This window comes from Arvicanthis niloticus, chromosome 7 (genome assembly GCF_011762505.2).
Source record: "Arvicanthis niloticus isolate mArvNil1 chromosome 7, mArvNil1.pat.X, whole genome shotgun sequence".
NCBI classification, from domain to species: domain Eukaryota; kingdom Metazoa; phylum Chordata; class Mammalia; order Rodentia; family Muridae; genus Arvicanthis; species Arvicanthis niloticus.
Genome location: NC_047664.1, coordinates 19301205 through 19323169, shown reverse-complemented (window position 1 = coordinate 19323169; position 21965 = coordinate 19301205). Strand labels below are relative to the sequence as shown.

General features: G+C 39.1%; 2 protein-coding genes across 7 annotated transcripts in view; one reads left to right on the top strand and one right to left on the bottom strand.

Annotated features, from left to right (window-relative positions):
- Positions 1–21965, top strand: part of Pus10 (pseudouridine synthase 10) — a 101178-nt gene that overhangs the window by 16350 nt on the left and 62863 nt on the right. Inside the window, exon 1 of one of the 6 annotated variants that reach the window (XM_076938010.1) lies at positions 21039–21377. The exons of the other annotated variants lie outside the window; for them this stretch is intronic. The gene's annotated coding sequence lies outside the window, so the exon portion shown is untranslated. Of the gene's footprint in view, positions 1–21038; positions 21378–21965 lie in introns of those variants that run through there. 6 annotated transcript variants of the gene reach the window in all.
- Positions 713–21773, bottom strand: Pex13 (peroxisomal biogenesis factor 13). Its single transcript, XM_034508654.2, has 4 exons — positions 21620–21773; positions 8452–9146; positions 2380–2505; positions 713–1472 (listed from the first exon to the last, which is right to left on the bottom strand). The coding sequence occupies exons 1-4, from the start codon at positions 21709–21711 to the stop codon at positions 1174–1176; spliced, it is 1212 nt and encodes a 403-aa protein (XP_034364545.1). The 5' UTR covers positions 21712–21773; the 3' UTR covers positions 713–1173.

Genomic DNA, 21965 nt, shown 5'->3' with positions numbered 1-21965 from the left:
TATATACTGTGACCCACTCAGGAGGAGATCTAGTTATATACTGTGACCCACTCAGGAGGAGACCTAGTTATATACTGTGATCCACTCAGGAGGAGAGCTAGTTATATACTGTGACCCACTCAGGAGGAGATCTAGTTATATACTGTGACCCACTCAGGAGGAGACCTAGTTATATACTGTGACCCACTCAGGAGGAGACCTAGTTATATACTGTGACCCACTCAGGAGGAGACCTAGTTATATACTGTGACCCACTCAGGAGGAGACCTAGTTATATACTGTGACCCACTCAGGAGGAGATCTAGTTATATACTGTGACCCACTCAGGAGGAGACCTAGTTATATACTGTGACCCACTCAGGAGGAGATCTAGTTATATACTGTGACCCACTCAGGAGGAGACCTAGTTATATACTGTGACCCACTCAGGAGGAGATCTAGTTATATACTGTGACCCACTCAGGAGGAGATCTAGTTATATACTGTGACCCACTCAGGAGGAGACCTAATTATATACTAGTGATCTGCTCAGGAAGAGATTTCATGATACTGTAAAGAGGTGAAGCATCTGTCATTCTAGAACCATCTCCTTCACAGTGCTTCCAGTGACCTCTTCACAACACACTTTTATAAATACAATAAAAGAGAACAGTATCGATTGTTTGCAGGTAAAAACACATCACCTAAAGTAAATTCAACACCAGACATAATATAGATCAGAAAATTTTAGTTTATTTATAAGGTTATAAAAATGTAGTCTTTTGTCTGTTCTTATAAGTAGATGTTATCACTCAATTTTTGAAGACTTCAAGTCAACTAATTCAGAACTTTAAAAAGCACTAATGATCCCTTCTGAGGCAACTTGTGTGTTCTATTGTTCATCAAATTTACTGTTCCAATAAGCCTAGGGATTGAGATAAGATAGAGCTGACAACTATCTCCATAATCTTAAAAGCTAGGTGAAACAAATGTCCTCATGGTCCAAGAGACAGTCAAGTGTAGCCAGATCACTTGACCAGCAACTAGCGTGTTACTACATAACTTTTAGCAGCAGAACGCCCAGGACAGCCATGAGCAAATGCTTTCATTCAACTGCAAATTAATTTCTCTGTAAGAAATAATTTTAAAAAATATTCTAAAATATTGTTCACCTGCCTGGAAACATGAAACACATCAAAGATCTTGTTTGTCTCCATTTTTCCCTGTCGAATCAGGTGCACTGGAAACCTTATTAGTTTCAACAAAAACAGATTCAAAGGCAGCTTCCTGTTCATCCAAAGAATTGGTGGTAGTGACTCCTTTAATTGATGTTGGGTTGGTAACAGACTGTTGTTGCTTGGGCATTGTACTTGATTCTATTGTTTTTCTGCCTCTTCTTTTACCAAGAATTTTAACATAGTTTGCAGGTATAAGTCCTGTTGTTTGGCCGTCAAGACTAGCCAGAAGCCAACCACGAACTTTGGGTTGTTGTTCTGAAGAAAGAGAAAGACAGCTTTTAAGTACACTTTGGAATCCAACAGAGTATTAATGATAACATATGCTAAACAAAATCAGAGTCTCGCAGTGAGACATGTAAATGAGTAGTATGTGCACACACTCAAATGCAAACACTAGCACACTTAACCAGTTTACATCCACTTTTCTTTCATCCAAGTTGGCAATCCTCCTGCTGTAGCCTCCTAAGTAGTAGGGACAATAGATATGTGTCTAGCTTCAGTTCCATTTTTAAATTTATAGTATAATAAAGAAACAAAATATAATAAGTAGTAAAAATAAAGTATTACATGTTATACTTACTGAAGAGTCTTACCTTGAAATGTCTTTCAGATTTTAAATTAGAATCTGAGAAACTACTTTAAGTATTGTGTACTGTATAGGGCTTAACAGAGTCTGGAACTCAAGGGTTTTGAATTTAGAAGAGAATATATAGGGAAGTGTTGTTCCAACACTATGGGGTATTTTCTCTGACTTTACTGTGTTTTGACACAGGGTCTCATGTACATAATAGTAGGAGGGGGACAAGTTGGGAAGAGCAAGGGGATCAGCAGGGGTGGGAGGGGACAAGAGGGTAATGGGGGACAGTGGAGGTTAACGCTTGTGATCCTAGCACTTGGAAGGCTAAGGGAGGATTGCCATGAGTTTGAAGCCAGCCTGGGCTACACAGTGTGAGACCCTGTCTCAATCTCTCCCCCTGCGGCCCCCCACCCCCAAATCAACCAATCAACCAAAACAAACAGAAAAAAAAAAAAACAGACAAAAAAGCAAAACTCTGATAATCATCTGCAAGTTAGCCAATGAGCAAGGTCCTTTCAGTTTCAAATACTACCTTTACAATTATTAAAAACTCAAGATAATTAGAACTTATTTGTGATTTGTTACCTTTGAGGGCTAAATTTAGCATATCACCAGCACGGAAAGAAATTTCTTCATCAGACACAGCAACAAAATCGTATTCTGCTCTAGCAACTACATGGTCATCCTCACCACTTGCCCAGTTGGTGTTGTCTATAAACAAAATCAATGGTAGGTTAATAAAGTTTGTAAAATGCAAATACTCTGGCTATGGCTTGTAAGCTACATAAATCCAGTTGCCAAATAGCCGAATCTCCCTTCCTAAGTAACTTCCTTCATAAGGAACACTGTGAATGGCAAGCTTACTATCGTACAAACTATCATACTATCAAATCCCTTACAAACTTTTCTCTTTTCTTACCCTCTCTTACTTTCAGTCAGGGGCTGACAATTCTTTTTTCATTTTCCCTACAGAAGGTAAGTAGTGTATATTTTATATATTGAAGGCCAGGAGGAAAAGTTTCCTAGATACTATATGATTATTAATATAACAAGAAAAAGAAATTTCATTTTTTTTTGAAAAAATTCAAAATAGCAGTTTGTTTTGCTTTTTTGTTAAGTAGTAGTGGAGGTTAACACTTGTGATCCTAGCGCTTGGAAGGCTAAGGAAGGATTACAATGAGTTTGTAACTGGGCTACACAGTGTGAGACCCTGTCTCAATCTCTCCCCACCCCCACCCCCCATAAATCAACCAATCAACCAAAACAAACATGTCTACCTAGAAGACAGAAATACTTGGGAAGAGGATAATATTTCATTTATTTTGGGTTCAACAGCAAATACTCATTCGTGAATGCTAGTTGGTAGTAAGATTTGAGAGAAAGCTTACCTTTGAAACTACTGGTTCTAATAATATCTAATAAATATTCTCTGTTGCTGAACAGAACAATGAATCATCATAAACTTAGAAAATTTGTTTTTGAAAGATTTATACATTTTGTTCAACTAGACCCTTTCAGACACATATTTTGATCTCTTGCAATACTGCTTAGTAGATTCTACCTCAGGCTGTAATAAGTCAGTGTTTTCAATTTTAAAATTAGTCATACTGTATAGTTATTCACAGTGGCAAACTACATCATTACCTCAAATTTACCATTGTCTCCTCAAGCAACTAAGAAGTATCAGGATCTACTGGGTTATCACGAGCCAGAGAAAGCTACACAAATAATTTGCCCCTTTTCCTTCTTTGGGGGGGGGGGTGAGGTCTGCCCCCAGTCCTTGTGCATGCTAAGTCATGCTCTAACAGCTGACTATAGCCACCACCCTTCACTTACCTTCAGCTGACAATGTTACTCTGAAAGTTAAGAAACTGTTCTTATTGATAGGCTAACAGTCTTAAAGAGACTGTGGATAAATTTCTTTGGCTGTTGTAATAATTATTATCGATTAAGATTTCCTTTACTGGCTAGCAAATGAAACTTTGGTTGTAGCCTCTATTTCCTTTATTTTTGTGGGCAGAGTAGGAAATTTTTAGTTTTCTAAGTGTTGATTTCTGTGACTACTGTTTAGTCTGGTATCTGTAATCATTTAACACAGCTACTGTGCCACTGCAGAATGAACATAGTACTTTACCAAAATTCATTGTACTGTGTATTTAAAGTCTAACTCCTCCTCTTCAGTTCTAGTGTGCTACATATAATCTCTTTATGAAATGTAGTATGTGCATGCGGTGGTCTGAATATGCTGGGCCCAGAGGGACTGGTAATGTTAGGAGGTGTAGCCTTGATGGAGGAAGTGTGTCACTGTGGGGGTGGGCTTTAGAGGTCTCCACCCACTGCAGAAGAGAGCTTCTTCCTAGCTGCATGAGGATGTGACTCTTCTCTCGAGATGTAGAACTCTCAGCTCCTCCTGTACCATGCCTGCCTAAGTGCTGCCATGCTTCCCACCAAGATGATAATGGACTGAACTTCTAAAAGTGTAAGTCAGCCCCAATTAAATGTTGTCCTTATAAGAGTTGTCTTGGGAATGCCATGATCAGTTCTATAGTTAGCTTCGAGCATCTGCCTCTGTATATGTCAGGCTCTGGCAGACCTCTAAGGAGACAGCTGAAGTTAGAGAGAAGACTGAAGGAGCTGAAGGGGTTTGTGGCCCCATGGGGAGAGCAACAATACCAACCAACCAGAGCTCCCAGGGTCTAAACCACCAGCCTGGGAGCACATAGGCTCCAGTGGTATATGTAGGGGAGGATGGCCTTGTCAGGCATAGGTGGGAGAGGAAGTCCTTGGTCCTGTGAAGGCTGGATGCCCCAGTGTGGGGGAACTTGATGGTGGGGAGGAGGAAGTGGGTGGGTAGGTGGGGGGACATCCTCACAGAAGCAGGGGGAGGGGGTTTCTGGGTTGGAGGGAAATGGGGAAAGGGGATAACATCTGAAATATGATAAAACATCCAATAAAAATTTAATGTAAAAAAAAAAAAGAAAAAAAAAAGGTGTCTTGGTCATCATGTCTCTTTTCAGCAATGAAATCCTAACTAAGACAGTGACTTTGCTCAGAAGCAGAGCACTAGCCTAGCATGCTTTAGGGTCTAGGTTTAATTCCCAGCAGCAGTACCACCACCAAAAAATACTGTCTCAGTCTGTTCTACTGCTGTGAAGAGACACCATGATCACAGAAACTCTTATAAAGGCAAGCATTTAACTGGGGCTGGCTTAGTTTCAGTTCAACCCATTATCCTCACAGTGAGGAGCATGGCAGCCTGCAGGCAAACATGGTAGCTCAGAATTCTACATCCAGATCCAACGGCAGCAGGAAGGGAGAGCCACTGGGACTGGCTTGGGCTTTTAAAACCTCAAAGCCCACTCCCAATGACACACTTCCTTCAACAAGGCCACACCTTCTACTCTTTTCAAATAGTCACTCCCTGTGACTAAGTATTTAAATCTATGAGCCTCTGGGGGCCAATCTCATTCAAACCACTACAATACTATAATAATACATGTGGCACTCTGTATGCTGCCAAACTGTGACTGAGTTTTAGAGATTTGTAGAATGTAGTCCATCCAGTAGTGTGAATCAATTATAATGTCACATAAAGTCTCTGCACAAGCTACTCTGCTGTTTCAATACAAAATCAGCCACAGCAATATGTAAGTATGGTTATGTTTCAATAAAACTTTATAAACACCCGAATTTCCTATAATCTTCACATGTCAAAAATCTGATTTTTAAAAAAACGTGTTTATGTAAATGTGCGCATGCACTTGTGTGTGTGTGTGTGTGTGTGTGTGTGTGTGTGTGTAGGTCAGAGGTTATGCTGAGTATTTTCCTCTATCACTGGCTATTTTGTTTTTGACACAAAGCTTCTTACTGAACTTGGAGCTAACAGACTGGATAAGCTGGCTGGGATTAGATCCAGGGATCTAGCTGTCTTCTGGCTACCCAAGTTCTCCAGTTACACATGCAAGGCTCTGCTCTGACATGGGTGCTGATGATCCAAACTCAAGCAAGTCCTCCTGTTTCTGCAGCAGGCACTTTACAGACTGAGTCATCTCTCCAGCCTCTCTTCTGATTTTAAAACTATTCTTTTTTTTCCCCCCTGAGTACTGAAAAGCATAAATAGCAGTCTCAGCCTGCATGCCATCAGCAGCCTAACTGTAGGTTTAGCACACACCTGTCTGTGGAAGTCTGCTCTAAGCAGCAGAGAACTGAATTATAGGAACCCAATTTCCTCAATGTTGCTTCTCTGAAATATTTCTGCTGCCCAACCAACTCCTTTATTTATTCATTTATATTCACACTGCAGATAAAAGCATCCCCTTCTTTTGACCTAGTCCTGTGTTACCTTTTCTCCTCTTTACTATGGAAGGCTCCGTTACTGAATCCTCACACCAGTCTCTAATCTGTCTCTATCTGCTCCTTCTTTCCTTTTTTCTTTTATGTTCTCTTTTGAAACTGGATCTTACTCAGTAGCTCTGGCTGGTGTGGAACTTGCTATGTATGTCCAGCTGGTCTCAAACTTCTATCAGTCCCCCTACTTCCGCCTCTCAATGCTGAGATAATGTGGCATGTGCATTACCATGCAGTTTTACTCTTTCCTTTGGCCTAAAAACACCATAGGCTCTAATCCTTTCCTTTCCTTCCTTCCCTTCCTTCCCTTCCCTTTCCTTCCTTCCTTCCTTCCTTCCTTCCTTCCTTCCTTTCTTTTCCTTTTTTGACACAGAATTGTAATATATATCCCTGGCTGATCCACAACTAGCTACATAGCTCTGCCTGTCTCTAACTCCAGAGTACTGGAATTAAAGATGTGTGCCACCACAGCTCCCAGAGATCTAATGTCTTAGAAGATAAAGCAGGCTAAGAATGCAGTTCAGTGGAAGACTACTGTAAGCACATCAAGGTCTTCATTTAGCCTGCATGTGCATGGAAACCAAGACACAACTACAGGGATGGCATTCTATTTTCCCCTCTCCTATTCATTGCTTACCCCCACCCACTCAGACACACATTTACCCTGTACATCACAATAGTAGGTAGAACAACTCAACAGAAGCACAAATGGTTCTCTTCCCTTCATTTCCTGCACTTACACTGCCATAACCACACTGGCCTCCTCGCTGGTTATCCATTGTGTTAGGCATATTGCTACTAGAATACCTTTGATGTTTTACAGTTTCAAATGTTTCTCCAGTAGCTTGGAGGGGTTTACTCCTCTTTCAGGAAACCTTCCTTGCATATCTGTTGCATTATGACAGGTTCCTCTTCTTTCCTTTGGGACTCCCCAACATCCTTCGTGATTATTTTTTCTTTCCTACAGTACTCAGTATTTTCTGACTCACTGCATATTTTGCTTATTGCCTCCTAGCAGACTGCCACAAAGGCATGCTTTATATCCCTGTCTTCTAGAACTGTAACTGACCTGGATTAGGCATTCAGTTAATACTTGGTTACTTAATAAAGTATTTATAACGTGTTTAAAAGCCTATGGCACTTTCCTTCTATGCTTTTATAAGCCACAGCTAATCAGCAACTGAATCTATTTGTCCTTTTTCACATACCCTGATTTAGAATTCAATCTCTTTCATCAAGTCTAGCTAAACTCTTCAAATTAATAAGTATTATGCCTTTTTAAATGTGCCAAATAGGTTACTAGATACTCAGCATAGTCCAACCCTTTATGCATCCTCCCTCCCTCCCTCCCTCCCTCCCTCCCTCCCTCCCTCCCTCCCTCCCTCCCTCCTCACTCCCATGCTGGGCATCAGACACAGTGTCTTACATACACATGGGAAGCAAGCAAACACTTTACCATTGAGGTATACCTTCAATTCCCAGTCTGACCTCTTTAGAAAACTATTTTACAAATGTTTAACAACAAAAAAAAATACTCCTAAAAATAATTTTCTTACTAAATGAAAATTAAGTTTCACAACAGCAATTAAGATCTTTCTTTCACCATTAGCTTTCAGTCTAATTCTCACAATCCTCTATTCTGTGTACAAAGATAACCGTTGGCCAGGTCTCATCATCTTCTGCCTATGTATTTCTGTTCAAGCTGCCCCACCTGCTGCGTGTATTTTCTTGATAATTCTTTTTTTTTCCCTCTTTTTCTTTTTTGATAGTACGAGAGCTTAAACCCCAGACTTCATGCATACCAGTGAGTTACACCCCTACAATAATAAAAAGCTATCAAAATCTAACTCAGATGTCATTCCTAGTTACCATGGCCAAAAATAGTGTTTCACTATTCTAAAATTCTTTGCCAGGTGACAGATATGAGTTTAGCAGCCCCAGATTTGCTTCTGGTTCTGCCTTACTATATACACACCATTTTTGTCTTTATTAAAATTGCCTGTATATTGTTGTAATGACTCTCTTTCAGTATTTTAGAAAAATAGGGATTGTGCTCTTTGGATCTTTATATATTCTAAAGAACCAAGTTCAGTACTTATAAATGAGTTAGGTTAATGTGTACTATTAAACCGAATAAATTAATTAGCAAGCCTGACTGTTACATAAATATTCTTTTTCTAGTTTTGAAGCTCTTAACTAAAAGGATAATTGTATAAATGCAAATGAATATAAGGAATGATTAATTTAACAAATCCATTTTTGAAGTTTTAGATTGTTCCATGGTTTTGAGACATTTTTAATTATTCTTACCTGTTACTTCATCATTGTGTGTAGATAAAAGTTTCCAGATGAGATAAGGACCGCCAAGAATAACAGCAAAGAATAGGAATATTGGCCAAGATTTTGCTGAGTTAGTTGTTTGGTCCTCGGCACCAAGGCAAGCCACAGTTCCTTCACTTTCTGCCCACAGGTCCTCGTTCTCAGAGCCTCTTCTTAAACCCATCATCCACTGTAACCGTCTATAAAGATATCTTATAGTCCTAACTAATGCAAAGGCTGAAAAAACCTTCGTAAAGTGTATTTTTAACCGGGAAAAGTGATTTGCTACATCCAATACAGCCCTGAAACTGTTATAGACTGCTGAAAAAGTAGCATCCATCATCATGCTGACAGAGGCAAATGCATGCACAATACTTTCAATGGACTGAAATGCACCTCTGCTGCTTTCTTCAGCTTGCTGAACAAACCTACTGGGAGGAAGATCATCTATACGGAGGCGGTTAAAGCCCAAACCATTGTATCCATAACTATAAGGGCTATAGCTTCCATAAAATGAATTTCCATAGGCTCCATATCCAGAAGAAAATGAACTGTAAGCAGGTCTGAAAGTGTTTACACTGTTGCTCCCCGTCTGCTGGGATGGCCTGGGAAGAATAGGTGGGGGCACTCGGGTAAGTGTTGGTTGTCCAGGTCTTGTCAATAAAGTAGGGCCCAAATCAGCAGATCTAAAACACACAAACAAAACCCCAAGTTACTCATGCACAAAATCTTTTATGCAATAAGTAAGTTTTAATTATGGCTATGTATTTATTTTATTTTTTTAGAATTTCTATTTCTCTTTAGTTGATTTTAGAAGTCAGTATAGTAGGTGTCAGAGAAATGGCACTGGATGCTTTTTCCAGAGGATCCGGGTTTGCTTTCTAACACCCACATAGCACCTCACAACTGCCTATAACCCCAGTAAGGAGTTAAATGGATCGATGGCCCTCTTCTGACCTCCATGGGCACCTCCAAGGCTTTAATGCTTTTCTATTGTGCATCTAGTGTCCAGATCATATCTCTTGCTTGCTATTACAACCACCATAGTAAAGAAGACTAAGCAAGCCCATGACATAAGGACAGATGGTATCTCCTCAATGCTCTGTTAGTTTCTTCCACTCAAGCTTTTAAAAAATGTTAAACAGAAAAAAATGGCAGAATACATACTTTTTTAAAATGTAGATTCAATAACTACCATGATCTTACCATATTTTTTTCCTCTCACTTTGGTCCACAAATTCTTGAAACATTTGAAGTTAACTTCTAAACTTGATACATTACCCCCTATGTATCTCGGAAGGCATTTCCCAAGAAAAAACACTTTAGTTATTACACCATCACTGAAAAGCTAAAACATTTCATACAATCAATAATGCAATTAATATAAAAAATTAATCTATTTCTCAGAAATGTTAAATAGCTTTGAAGTAAAATTCAGTTACCATCAGTTTACCCATTTAATATAAAATTCAGTTGTTATTTTTCTAGTTGCAGTACTTTCATTACTCCTGAAAGACATGCGGAGTTCACAGGGAGGGAAATGAAAATTAGGATAAATCCTAACAGAGCATAGGGATATATATGAGGACACCACACTGAAACCCACTGCTAGTCACACTAGGAAGCAGTTTAAAATACCCTGTATTCACTAGCAGTCATTTCCAGTTTCCTACCACCTCTAACCTTTGGTAAACACAAACCTACTTTGTCTCTATGACCTTATCTAGTCCAGATATTTCATATATATATAAGTTACATATCATATAAGTTGATTTTACTTGTTTAGTTATTCTTCAAACATTTGTGAAGTTTACCAATACCTAATCATCACTCCTGGGAGTAATATAGTTAGGTACCTGTAGGCTTTATATCACTTTGCTTGAGAAAGTTCACTCTGGTCTATGACTTACTGTGTAACTGGTCTCTCTAGTACAGACATTAAATGCATCTGCCACTATGCCTGTCCTTCTTTTGAAAATGTTTATTTCGTTTTTTAAAAAAATTAAACTAATAAAATTTATTTTAAAATATACAACTCAATATTGACATTTTTTAAGTCACCAGAATAGTTTATAATAGTTAAAAGCCTCTTAAATATACATATCATCTTCTGAAGCTAAAAGTAATATGCACTCAACTACTTTTTAAAATCTATTTGGAACATTAAACATGATAGAAAAAAATTTCTTATGAAGTCCTCTATGAAAGGAAATTGTGACAAGTTTCTGATTAGACAGAAACTGTTCCATAAGTTTGGGTATGTTGTGCCTTCATTTTCATTAAATTCTAAAAAGTATTTAATTTCTTTATTTCTTCCTTGACTAAGTTATCATTGAGTATGGTGTTGTTCAGCTTCCATGTTTATATGGCTTTCTGTTGTTTTTGATGCTATTGAAGACCAGCCTTGGTCCGTGGTGATCTGATAGGATGCATGGGATTATTTCAATCTTCTTGTATCTGTTGAGGCCTGTTTTGTGATCTCTTATATGGTCAATTTTCGAGACGATATCATGAGGTGCTGAGAAGGTATATTCTTTTGTTTTAGGATAAAATGTTCTGTTAAATCCATTTGTTCCAAAACTTCTGTTAGTTTCAATATATCTCTGTTTTGTTTGTGTTTCCATGATCTGTCCGTTGCTGAGAGTGGGGTGTTGAAGTCTCCCACTATTATTGTGTGAGGTGCAATGTATGCTTTGAGCTTTAGTAAATTTTTTTTTTTTTTTTTTTAATGATGTGGGTGCCCTTGCATTTGGAGCATAGATGTTCAGAATTGAGAGTTCTTCTTGGTAGATTTTTCCTTTGATGAGTATGAGGTGTCCTCCCTTATCCTTTTTTGATAACTTTTGGTTGAAAGTTGATTTTATTCCATATTAGAATGGCTATTCCAGCTTGTTTCTTGGGACCATTTACTTGAAAAATTGTTTTCTAGTCCTTTACTCTGAGGTAGTGTCTGTCTTTGACATTGAGGTACGTTTACTCTATGCAGCAAAATGCTGGGTTCTGTTTACATATCCACTCTGTTAGTCTATGTCTTTTATTGGGGAATTGAGTCCATTGATGCTAAGCGATATTAAGGAATAGTGATGGTTGCTTCCTGTTAATTTTGTTGTTAGAGGTGGAATTATGTTTATGTGACTATCTTCTTTTGGGTTTGTTGAAAGAAGATTAATTTCTTGCTTTTTCTAGGGTGTAGTTTCCCTTCTTGTGTTGGCATTTTCCATCTATTATTCTTTGTAGGGCTGGATTTGTGGAAAGATATTATGGAAATTTGGTTTTGTCATGGAATATCTTGTTTTTTCCCTCTATGGTAATTAAGAGTTTTGCTGGGTATAGTAGCCTGGGCTGGCATTTGTGCTCTCTTAGGGTCTGTATGACATCTGTCCAAGATCTTCTGGCTTTTAGAGTCTCTGTTGAGAAGTCTGGTGTAATTCTGATAGGGCTGCCTTTACATGTTACTTGACCTTTTTCCCTTACTGCTTTTAATATTCTTTCTTTGTTTTGTGCATTTAGTGTTTTGACTATTATGTGATGGAAGGAATTTCTTTTCTGGTCCAATCTATTTGGAGTTCTGTAGGCCTCTTATATGTTTATGGGCATCTCTTTCTTTAGGTTAGGTAAGTTTTCTTCTGTAATTTTGTTGAAGATATTTACTGGCCCTTTAAGTTGGGAATCTTCACTCTCTTCTATATTTATTATCCTTAGGTTTGGTCTTTTCCTTGTGTCCTGGATTTCCTGGATGTTTTAGGTTAGGAGCTTTTTTGCATTTTCCATTTTCCTTGACTGTTATGTCAATGTTTTCTATGGTATCTTCTGCACCTGAGATTCTCTTTTCTATTTCTGCTATTCTGTTAGTGATGCTTGCATTTATGATTACAGATCTCTTTCTTAGGTTTTTTATCTCCAGGGTTGTCTCCCTTAGTGATTTCTTTATTGTTTCTATTTCCATTTTTAGATCCTGGATGGTTTTGTTCAATTCCTTCACCTGTTTGGTTGTATTTTCCTATATATTTTTAAAAGAGACTTATGTGTTTCTTCTTTTAAGGGCTTCTACCTGTTTACCTTTGTTCTCCTGTATTTCTTTAAGGGAGTTATTTACGTCCTACTTAAAGTCCTCTATCATTATCATGAGATGTGATTTTAAATAAGAATCTTGCTTTTCTGGTGTGTTGGGGTACCCAGGGCTTGCTGTGGTGGGAGAACTGGGTTCTGATGATGCCAAGTAGCCTTGGTTTCTGTTGCTTATGTTCTTGCCCTTGCCTCTCGCCATTTGGTTATCTCTGGTGTTAGCTGGTCTTGCTGTTTCTGACTGTAGCTTGCCCCTCCTGCAAGCCTGTTTGTCAGTACTCCTAGGAGACTAGTTCTTTCCGTGAGGAATTTGGGTATGGAGAGCTGTGGAACAGGGTCAGCTCTGGGGTACAGATAGAAACCAGAAGGATCCTGTCACCAGCTCTTCCTTGGTTCCTGTGTCCTGATGGCTCTGGACGGGTCCCTCTTGGGCCAGGAATTTGAGCAGAAGTGGTGGTCTTACCTGTGCTCACAGGAGTGTTGGCACTCCTGGGAGACCAGCTCTCTCCTGATGGTATTTGGGTATGGAGTACTGTGGCACAGGATCAGCTCCCTGTGCAGATGGAAACCAGAAGGCATGCCTGTCTTTCAAGTCATTTTTCATCAACCAGTTAGTACATATACTTGCTTTATGTGCATTTCTATTAAGAATATACTGTTGATGTATTAATAATGTATCAGCACAATAACTCATGCTTGAACAAATCTAATAGTTATACCTTTTCTTTAGTAAAGCTTCACAGCCACCTTGTACTTTGGATTATTAGACAGAACTAACTTGGGAGCCATTTTAAACAGTGAGATCTATTTGTTAATATGAAAAACCCAGAACTAAACAGACTATATAATATAATGACATGAGTTCACAGTTGTTAGGGCTGAAATAAGCTTGAACACTGCTTTGTTCAACTTCAACTGAGATTACAGATCTTTCCCTGTCCTACACATGCACACAAATGACAAAGTACTGATTTTTGAGGTTATAATTGAATTTTGGTGGGTAGGCAAATTGCAAATATGAGATCTATAAAGAGTGAAAGTCTATGTTAGAGTCTAAGGTAGAGTCCCATAGCATTTGAGATTTGTAGCTTGCTTCTTTCACTTCAGTGTATTTCCAAGGTTCACCCTGCTAAAGAATATACCAGTTCATGTGAGCACCTCTTCCCGAAATGCCTCAAAGCAGAAGTGTCTCAGACTTGAGATTCTGGTACACGGCATACATATAATGAGGTGTTGTGGGGATGGCATTCAAGTGAAACATGTATTACACTTACGCTTTATACACTTTCACACATATAACCTGATGGTAATTTCATACCATCAGATTATACAAAAATACCATTTTTCATACAAAAATTTTAGAATGTTTGTAATTTTTGTCTGTTTCTGAGATGAATTCTTGCAACATAGCTCTGGAGAGCCTGGCTATGCAGTTCAGGATGGCCTGAAACTCAACAGCATTCCTCTCATAAGTATACCTACTTAACTTTCAATTCATTCATTCATTCATTCATTCATTCATTCATTCATTTTGAGACAAGGTCTCTTTATTTACACAGGCTGTTTTAGGACTATGTAGTCCAGGCTAGCTTCAAATTCATGAACCCTAAGTTTCGGCCTTCCAAGTGCTTGAATTATAGGTATATGTTTACATTTTAACCTCAACTTATTACCCGATGTCAGATATAACATTTTTCCTGTGGCATTATGTCAGTGTTCAAGAAGTTTCAGATTTTGGAAGGTTTATTACTTTTCATAGCCAAAGGATATTTACATACATATATACAAACTTGTGTGTGTGTGTGTGTGTGTGTGTGTATTGTTTGGGGGCACAATGCCTTGGCTGTTTTGAGTAATGTCACTAGTGAAGACTTATTTCTATAGACATTTTTGTATCTTGAGTTACCCCTATAGTGAATTGTTGGGTTGTATACTAAATATTACATTTAATCTTTGTAGAAACTGTCAAGACTAGTTTCCAAAGCAACCATACCATTTTACGAATATTCCCATCGGCAGAGTTTGAAGATTACAGCTTGCCCACCTTCTTTCTTGTTCTGGGATTTAATCAATAGTCAACTTAATGACCACGGAGTTACATCTCACTGTGATTCTTTTAAGACAGGGTCTCATGTAGCCCAGACTGGTCTCAGACTTGTTACAAAACCAAGAATGACTTTGAACTTCTGATCTTGCTTCCACCCCCTATGTGCTGTGATTACAGGCATTTGCCACCTTATCCAGTTTTGTTATGGTCTGAATTTCCATTTCTCTAAAGTGTAATAATTATTAAGTACTTTTTATGTCCTTTTGGCCACTTATAGTCTTACCACAAGAAACAGCTCCATACTTCCCTCACTTACTGTTTTATTTACTTGTTTAGTGCATGCATATGGGGACTAGGCACATGCCATGGAGTACATATGAAGGTCAGAGGACATATGAGGGTCCCAGGATGTGGCTGTAGTCATCAGGCTTGCTGATAGGCGTTTTTACTCACGAAGCTACCTCACCGGCTCACTTTCTTCACAACTAAATGGGTTTCTTATCATGGTCTTTTTAGTACTTATCTTTGTTACTGAATTGGAAGAGTCAAAAAGTCTTTAAAAAAACATTTACTTTTACTTTTTGTGGATTAAATATTTTTGCCTCCATGTATGTATGTATGTATGTATGTATGTATGTATATATATATGTATGTGTATTACATGCATTTGGTACCTGTGGAGGGCAGAAGAGGGTGTAGGATCCCTTGAAACTAGAGTTACAGAAGGTTATGACCTGCCAGCTGTGTGGGTACTGGGCACCAAGCCTGGGTCCTCTGCAAAAGTAGCAAGTACTGAGCATCTGCCCAACTCCCTCAAAATGTCTTTTAAAAATGGTTTTAATACAAAACAAAACAAATACAAAATTTATATATTTAGTTTATATAATGCATTTGACATTTTCTTCCCATTATATTCTAAAGTAGGATAATCAGGGCTGGCAAGAGAGCTCAGGGCATAAAACATGTTGTCTTGTAAGCCTGATGACATCAGTTTGATCCCTAGAATCACAATGGGAAAAGAAAATTGACGACCAAAAGTAGTGCTCTGTTTTTCACACAGGTGGTGTGGATGCATGTCCCCTCACTTACACTTCATCTTGTTTATATCACATACATCATGTTTAACTGCAAAACATCTGATGTCAGGGAAAGCTTTAACTTAACATTATAAACAAGTTACAGAACACTTACTTAAGAAAACAAACAACTAAATCCAATATTTAAAAAACAAAACAAAACTTGAAAAGGGCTAACTAGCAAATAGCACATTCAGGCTCTGACAAAGGAGTTCTGCTACAAAATAAAAACATAGGAGAAAAGCTGATATATTTAGATTTGATACAAGATAAATACACTTAGGGAACAAAACACAAACAAAAACATACTTTGATGAAGGCTGATGTTACAGGTTCACTCACTTCTGTGTCAGGAATTACAAGGTGAGTCAGGAAACTAGAAATAACAAAAATGAAGGTCTCTACTCAAATGAATTCAAATGTTCATTGAGGCTAAGAGTTGGGACCTTGGTGCCTATTACAAAATATGCTGTGAACTTTTTTTTTTTTTTTTTTTTTTAAAAGAAAGTTACAGACCTTCCGAAAACAACACAGGTTATTGCTATTATACTTGGTTGCCTTCCAGAACTAGACAGTAAAATCCTACTGCTACAGAGCAGCACACTTTGGTTGTAGAATATATAGAAATCAAGCTGGAACTGACTTTAAAACTTCCTCTCTGCTGGCTAGCTAGCTTCTGTGTCAGAAGGTGTTATGCAGGCCGGTGTGGGGGAAAACCCAGCAGTGAACCTTGCATGCTACAATACTATCCTGCTAGGCAAGACACACCCAATGATGAATAATGGCAAAGAGTAACCAACTGCTTTTGGGTTGGATTTGAGGCCTGTTCCACAGAAGGAATTCAAGTCTGGTACTAAAAATTTGGTTAAAAACCTCATGATTAGTCAGACCAAAGGCCCTGGTGTTGGGGTGGGAACAAGGAGGCATATCTGATACTAACTGGTTTTGCTAAATGGAAATGTTGTAAACTACCTTCTAAATATTTGTGTTTTTATACAGAGAGCTATCCTCAACCATGGCCAGAGAGCTATCCTCAACCATGGCCAGAGAAGCTTAAGCTCGTCTCTGCAGTTAAGAGCAGAGAGAGACTTTTTAACTGGTCAAAATGAGAATAAGAGACTACTGACTGCTTAGCCCTAAATGGGACATCTCTATTAACCCTTGCTCTACAGACTTAGGATACATGGGAAAAGAGGGGGCAGAAAACAATGTGAGAGCCAGAGGTCGGGAGGAATGCTGTGAACGCTGTCTTCTGGACAGAATGAGGCCATCCTAACTCATGAGCTCACTACAGCTCATGTACAAAACCTGTACAAGGTCAAGTCAACAATATTGTAAGTCAACATTTCAATTGGCAGTACTCAGTGTGCTACAAAAAGATGTGAAGAGATGGGGGGTGGCATGCTGGAGGTACCTGGGGGAGTAGGAGGGGTATAAAATGATTGCGATGCATTGTTTATAGGAATAAAAATATCAAAGAATAAACATAAGTTATTATATTTTAAAAATAAGGTCACAGATCTAAAAAAGGGGTTGGCCACTGACCCAACTCAAGCCCAAGAAACAAATTAACTTCCACATTTAATATGTAATGTTTTTGGTCTAATCCACTTGTTTTTACACCTGATTCTTATCAGATGTAAATTCGGGATTGGGTGCTATGGGTGCACACAGGTAAAAGCAAGGAGACTACTATGCAGAAAAAGAAGAGTAAAATTCTATAATTCCTAATTTTATAGAAGCCATGAACATGAAGTGTTAAAAAAAAAAAGAAAAATTAAGATACTAGGTTAACAAAAATCAGTACTAAAAAAATTTAAAGAAAAAAAAACCCTAATAGCCCAATACAAAGATTCTAGATATTTAAAATCATCAGTGATATTATCTATTTTTAAGAAAGTCAAATGAGCTGGGGCATGGTGGTACATACCTTTGATATTAGCACTTCGGAAGGAGGCAGAGGCAGAGACTGGTGCATCACTGTGAGTTTAGGGCTAGCCAGGCCTACACAGCAAGTTCTAGGCCTGCCAAGGTTACATATACATAGGCAAACCAAACATGAAATAAAAAGATGTAAATGTGAAGAAATGTATTAGAAATCTCAGACATGATGCCGCAGCTTTAGGGAATGCCTTGTAAGTATACTACAAGAAAAAAATCAGTTGTACACTGAGGAGACTGGAGACCTAAGAACTGTATGCCAAGGGTGGACTTTATAATCAGACTAACTCTCCAATTAGAAACAACTATAGAAAAGCTGCTGCTGCTGCTGGTGGTGGTGGTGGTGGTGGTGGTGGTGGTGGTGGTGGTGGTGGGTCACAAAAGAAAAAGATCTTGCTTAAAGCATCAGAGAACAAGGTACTGAGAAAATTTGAACTCAAGGTGAAGAAAGAAGAAGACATCCAGTGTCCACCAGCTTTGGATGTGTCTCAGGGGACAGCAGCTGATCCAGGAAGAGATAGTTGCTGGCACAGCTGCTTAGGCTGTTGAGCACAATGCCTGGAGCAAGTTCAGACTGGGTCCTTAAAGGACTACATGCTAGGAGTAAGGGAGAATAGATTGAGAGGAAGTAGACCAGCTTTGGTCTAAACAACAAAAAATATGCTTCAAATCAGTCTAATCTGTGACTGGATTAAAGTACCCTGCACTGCTGTTGCTCTGACAGTGATAAGTAAGTCTCCAGAGGAAGACAGCTCATAGGTCTCGAGTCATTTTAATAATCTATATAAGATTCAGCTCTCTACAACAAAACTGGGCCCCCATGATGACAAAATTATGTTTCTTTAAAAGAACACTAACAATACAGAGCTCTGTAGCTATAGAGAAACCCAGAAAAATGAAACAGATTTTAAACTTAAACTATGCTTAGTATATTAAAAACAAGAAAGACAAGGATTTCTCATAGAAGTCATAGAAGAGATAAAGTCAGACCAAAAGGAAATTACAAATAAAACCTTTTCAATCTATGAATTCAATGGCTGGTTTAATAAGATACAGTAAGTATCTATCTATCTATCTATCTATCTATCTATCTATCTACTAGGCCTAGGGCTAAGGAGATGGCTCAGTAGGTGAAGTCCTTGCTGAGTAAGGACTGAGTTTGGATCCTTAGCACTTTCATAAAAAACTGGTATGGTGACATGTTTCTATAATCCAGAGATGAGGAAACAGGAGGTTACCGAGGTCTCCTGGGCCAGCAGTCCAGTATAAAGGGTCCCAGGTTCAGTGAGACCCTGTCTCAAAAAATAAGGTGGAAAATGATAGGGGAAGACTCCTGAGGTGGCTCTTTGGCCTCTATACACAGACCTTTGAGCGCATTTCCTCCTCCCACACCCACACTCATGTGAGCACTGTACCTCAGCCAGGCAGTATTGTCATGCCTATAATCCAGTACTTGGGAGGCTGAGGAAAGAGGATCTTGAGTTTGAAGTCAATCTGGGCAATTTATTTAGACTGTGTCAAAGAGACAAAAAGAAAAAAAAAAGACAAAAAAAAAAAAAGGACAAAAAAATTAAAAAGGGGGTATATTTAGAGACAACAACAAAAGCAGTATTTTACAGAAAAAAAAAAAAAAAAACCAGCTGAAAAGTTTCTGAAATTCATCAAAGATACCAAAGTTAGACCTAAGTATTCCTACGACTCCCACTCAGAATAATAATAATAAAAAAACATATACAGGCTTAAAGTACTTCACTGTTGAGAACACAAACAAACCAACCTCAATCAATCAGAAAAATAGTGAAGACAGCTGGCAGGGGTTCAGGGCATTTTTAGGATAGAGTAAGAACAGATGACTGAAATGATCAAAAAGCTCCCAAAAAAACATATTTAAAGGTTCTTAGCCTATGAGTCATAACCCATAAATATTTACATTATGATTCCTAACAGTAGCAAAATTACATTTATGAAGTAGCAACAAAAATAATGTTATGGTTGAGGTCACCATAACATGAGGAACTGTGTTAAAGGGTTGTAGCATTAGGAAGGTTGAGAACCTTTGGTTTAAAGATGAGTGTTCAAACATTATGTTAAAAACTTTGGTGAGTTGAGGTAAATTCAGAACAAGGTGACTGCTGCAAATCCCAACACTGGGGAAGTTTAGGTACAAAGACAGCTGGGAGTGTAAGGCCAGCCTGGGCTCCCTGGCAAGACATTTGTCTAGAAAGAAAGATAATCAGAAAGAATGAAAGACAGAATGGAAAAAAGACAAAAAAAAAAAAAAAAAAAAGAAATGAATAAGTGATTTCTTAAGTACTTTGAGTACTGAATACTGTAGTGTAGATACTGAAATGGATTGAAGAAATACAGATATATGTGTATAATTATGTCACAGAGGACCAGGTGTTATATAAAATCCTTTTTTCTTTCTTTCTTCTTTTTTTTTTTTTAGATTTATGTATTTTATTTTTATATATAGCTATCTTCAGACACACCAGAAGAAGGCACTGAATCTCATGCCTTCTTGGATCATAGCAGATGGTTGTGAGTCACCATGCTGTTGCTGGGAATTGAACTCAGGACCTTTGGAAGAGCAAAGGTCAGTGCTCTTAACCTCTGAGCCATCTTTCTAGCCCCAGTAAAAATCTTAAAAAAGAAAATCATCTACCTATAAAGGAATAAAATGGAAACTTTTCAATAGAAATTTTTTCAATGCAAAATTTTCTCGTTATAAAACTGATATAAAGACAAAAGTTTAATTAAAAAAAGAATCTGATATCACATAGGAACATAAAGATCTTAAAATAATACAGAATTCAGGACAGTGTATTAAAAAAGGAAGCTAACATTCCTTTAACAATGCAAGGTAAGTTTAACATTAACAGAATAACCCATAACTCCATACTATTAGTAAAACAAATATAAACAGGTACAGAAGCCAATCACAAAATTTAAGGCATACACAACAAAACAACAAACCTAGAAGGCTAAGGTAGAGAGAAGTTTAACGGAATAACAAAGGACACACTTAGAAGCATTCTAACTAAAGTATAAGTGTTGCTCTGGTTTAACATGATAAATACACTTTATCACTCTATTTGTTATCTATTACTATATCCAAGTGTTTAGTACTTTTAAAAGAGCACTCGATTTCTCAACAACAGAGAGGAGTTCTAACATACTGAGATTTTTGACGCGCCAGGAAAACGTACAAACTTGCTCTGGAATCATGTCGCCTGTATTAAGGCGTCTAATTACCCAAAGAAAACACACAGGTTTGTGAAACTCTAATTCTGTTCTAAACTTTTAAATGCTGCAGACCCATCTGTTACTGTTTTAAATCAAAGCAAATAAAAACTTTACAGGCCTTAGATGACAGTCACTCTCTCTCTCTCTCACGCGCACTCTCTCTCTCTCACGCGCACTCTCTCTCTCTCTCTCTCTCACACACACACACACAGACACACACAATTTTGTACACAAAGGCCACCCAGACTTCGAATTCCTGTTTTAGAATTGTTCTTTCACCCTCAACCTGAAACGTAAAGCGAAGTTATTCTGGAAAAGAAAGCCAAAGGTATGAGCTTGGATTCCAGGTTGCGTAAAAGTGACCTTTGGGGCGTTCAACCAACTTCTGGAGAGGCTGTAAATAGCTTTTCCATGACTTTTGCTCCCTATCCTTGTCCCGACTGGGCCAACGTCTCCGCGCTCGCAGCAGACCCAAACTCGGCGCATTGAAGCGGGTCAGGTCGTCCCGGCCCCCTCCCTCCCCGCCACCCCGTGTCCCGCAAGTAAGAAAAGGACAGGAAGCGCCGCTTTTCTTTCCAGCGCCGGCATCCGTGGGGCCGGCGGGGCGCGCCGGGGAAGAACGCGCAGCCGTACCGCTAGCAGACACCGGACTTGGAGACTCGCTCCGCACTCGCCCTGGACAGGCAGGGGGAAGCGACGCCTCCCCCCCATAACGGCTTCAACCGCCTCCGGCCAAGTCCCCGCTCTGGCCTCCAAACTCGCAGCCCAAACACCTCACACTCACTGGAAAGTGGGGCCGGGGCCGGGACCTGGGCCGGCCCCGGGAATTCGGCGGGTCTCCCAGGGTTTGGGGGGCGGCGGCGGCTGGGAGGCCATCTCTCCGCCTGCTCCGCTTCGGCTCTGGGCAGCGATTGCGACGGCTGGGTGAAGGAGCGCCTCGCTTGCCAGGCACGACGGGCAGAGCACCGAGCCCTCCGCCCCGCCCACGCCTGACGTCAGGCCAAGGCGTGTGGTCCACCGTAGCTGGAGACAGAGGAAGGAAACAACTCATTCGCAGGGGCCGGGGTGAGGGGTGGTCAGAGCAGGACGTTCTTCTTTCTTTTGCCTAGTTTGGGTTTCAAATTTGGGTA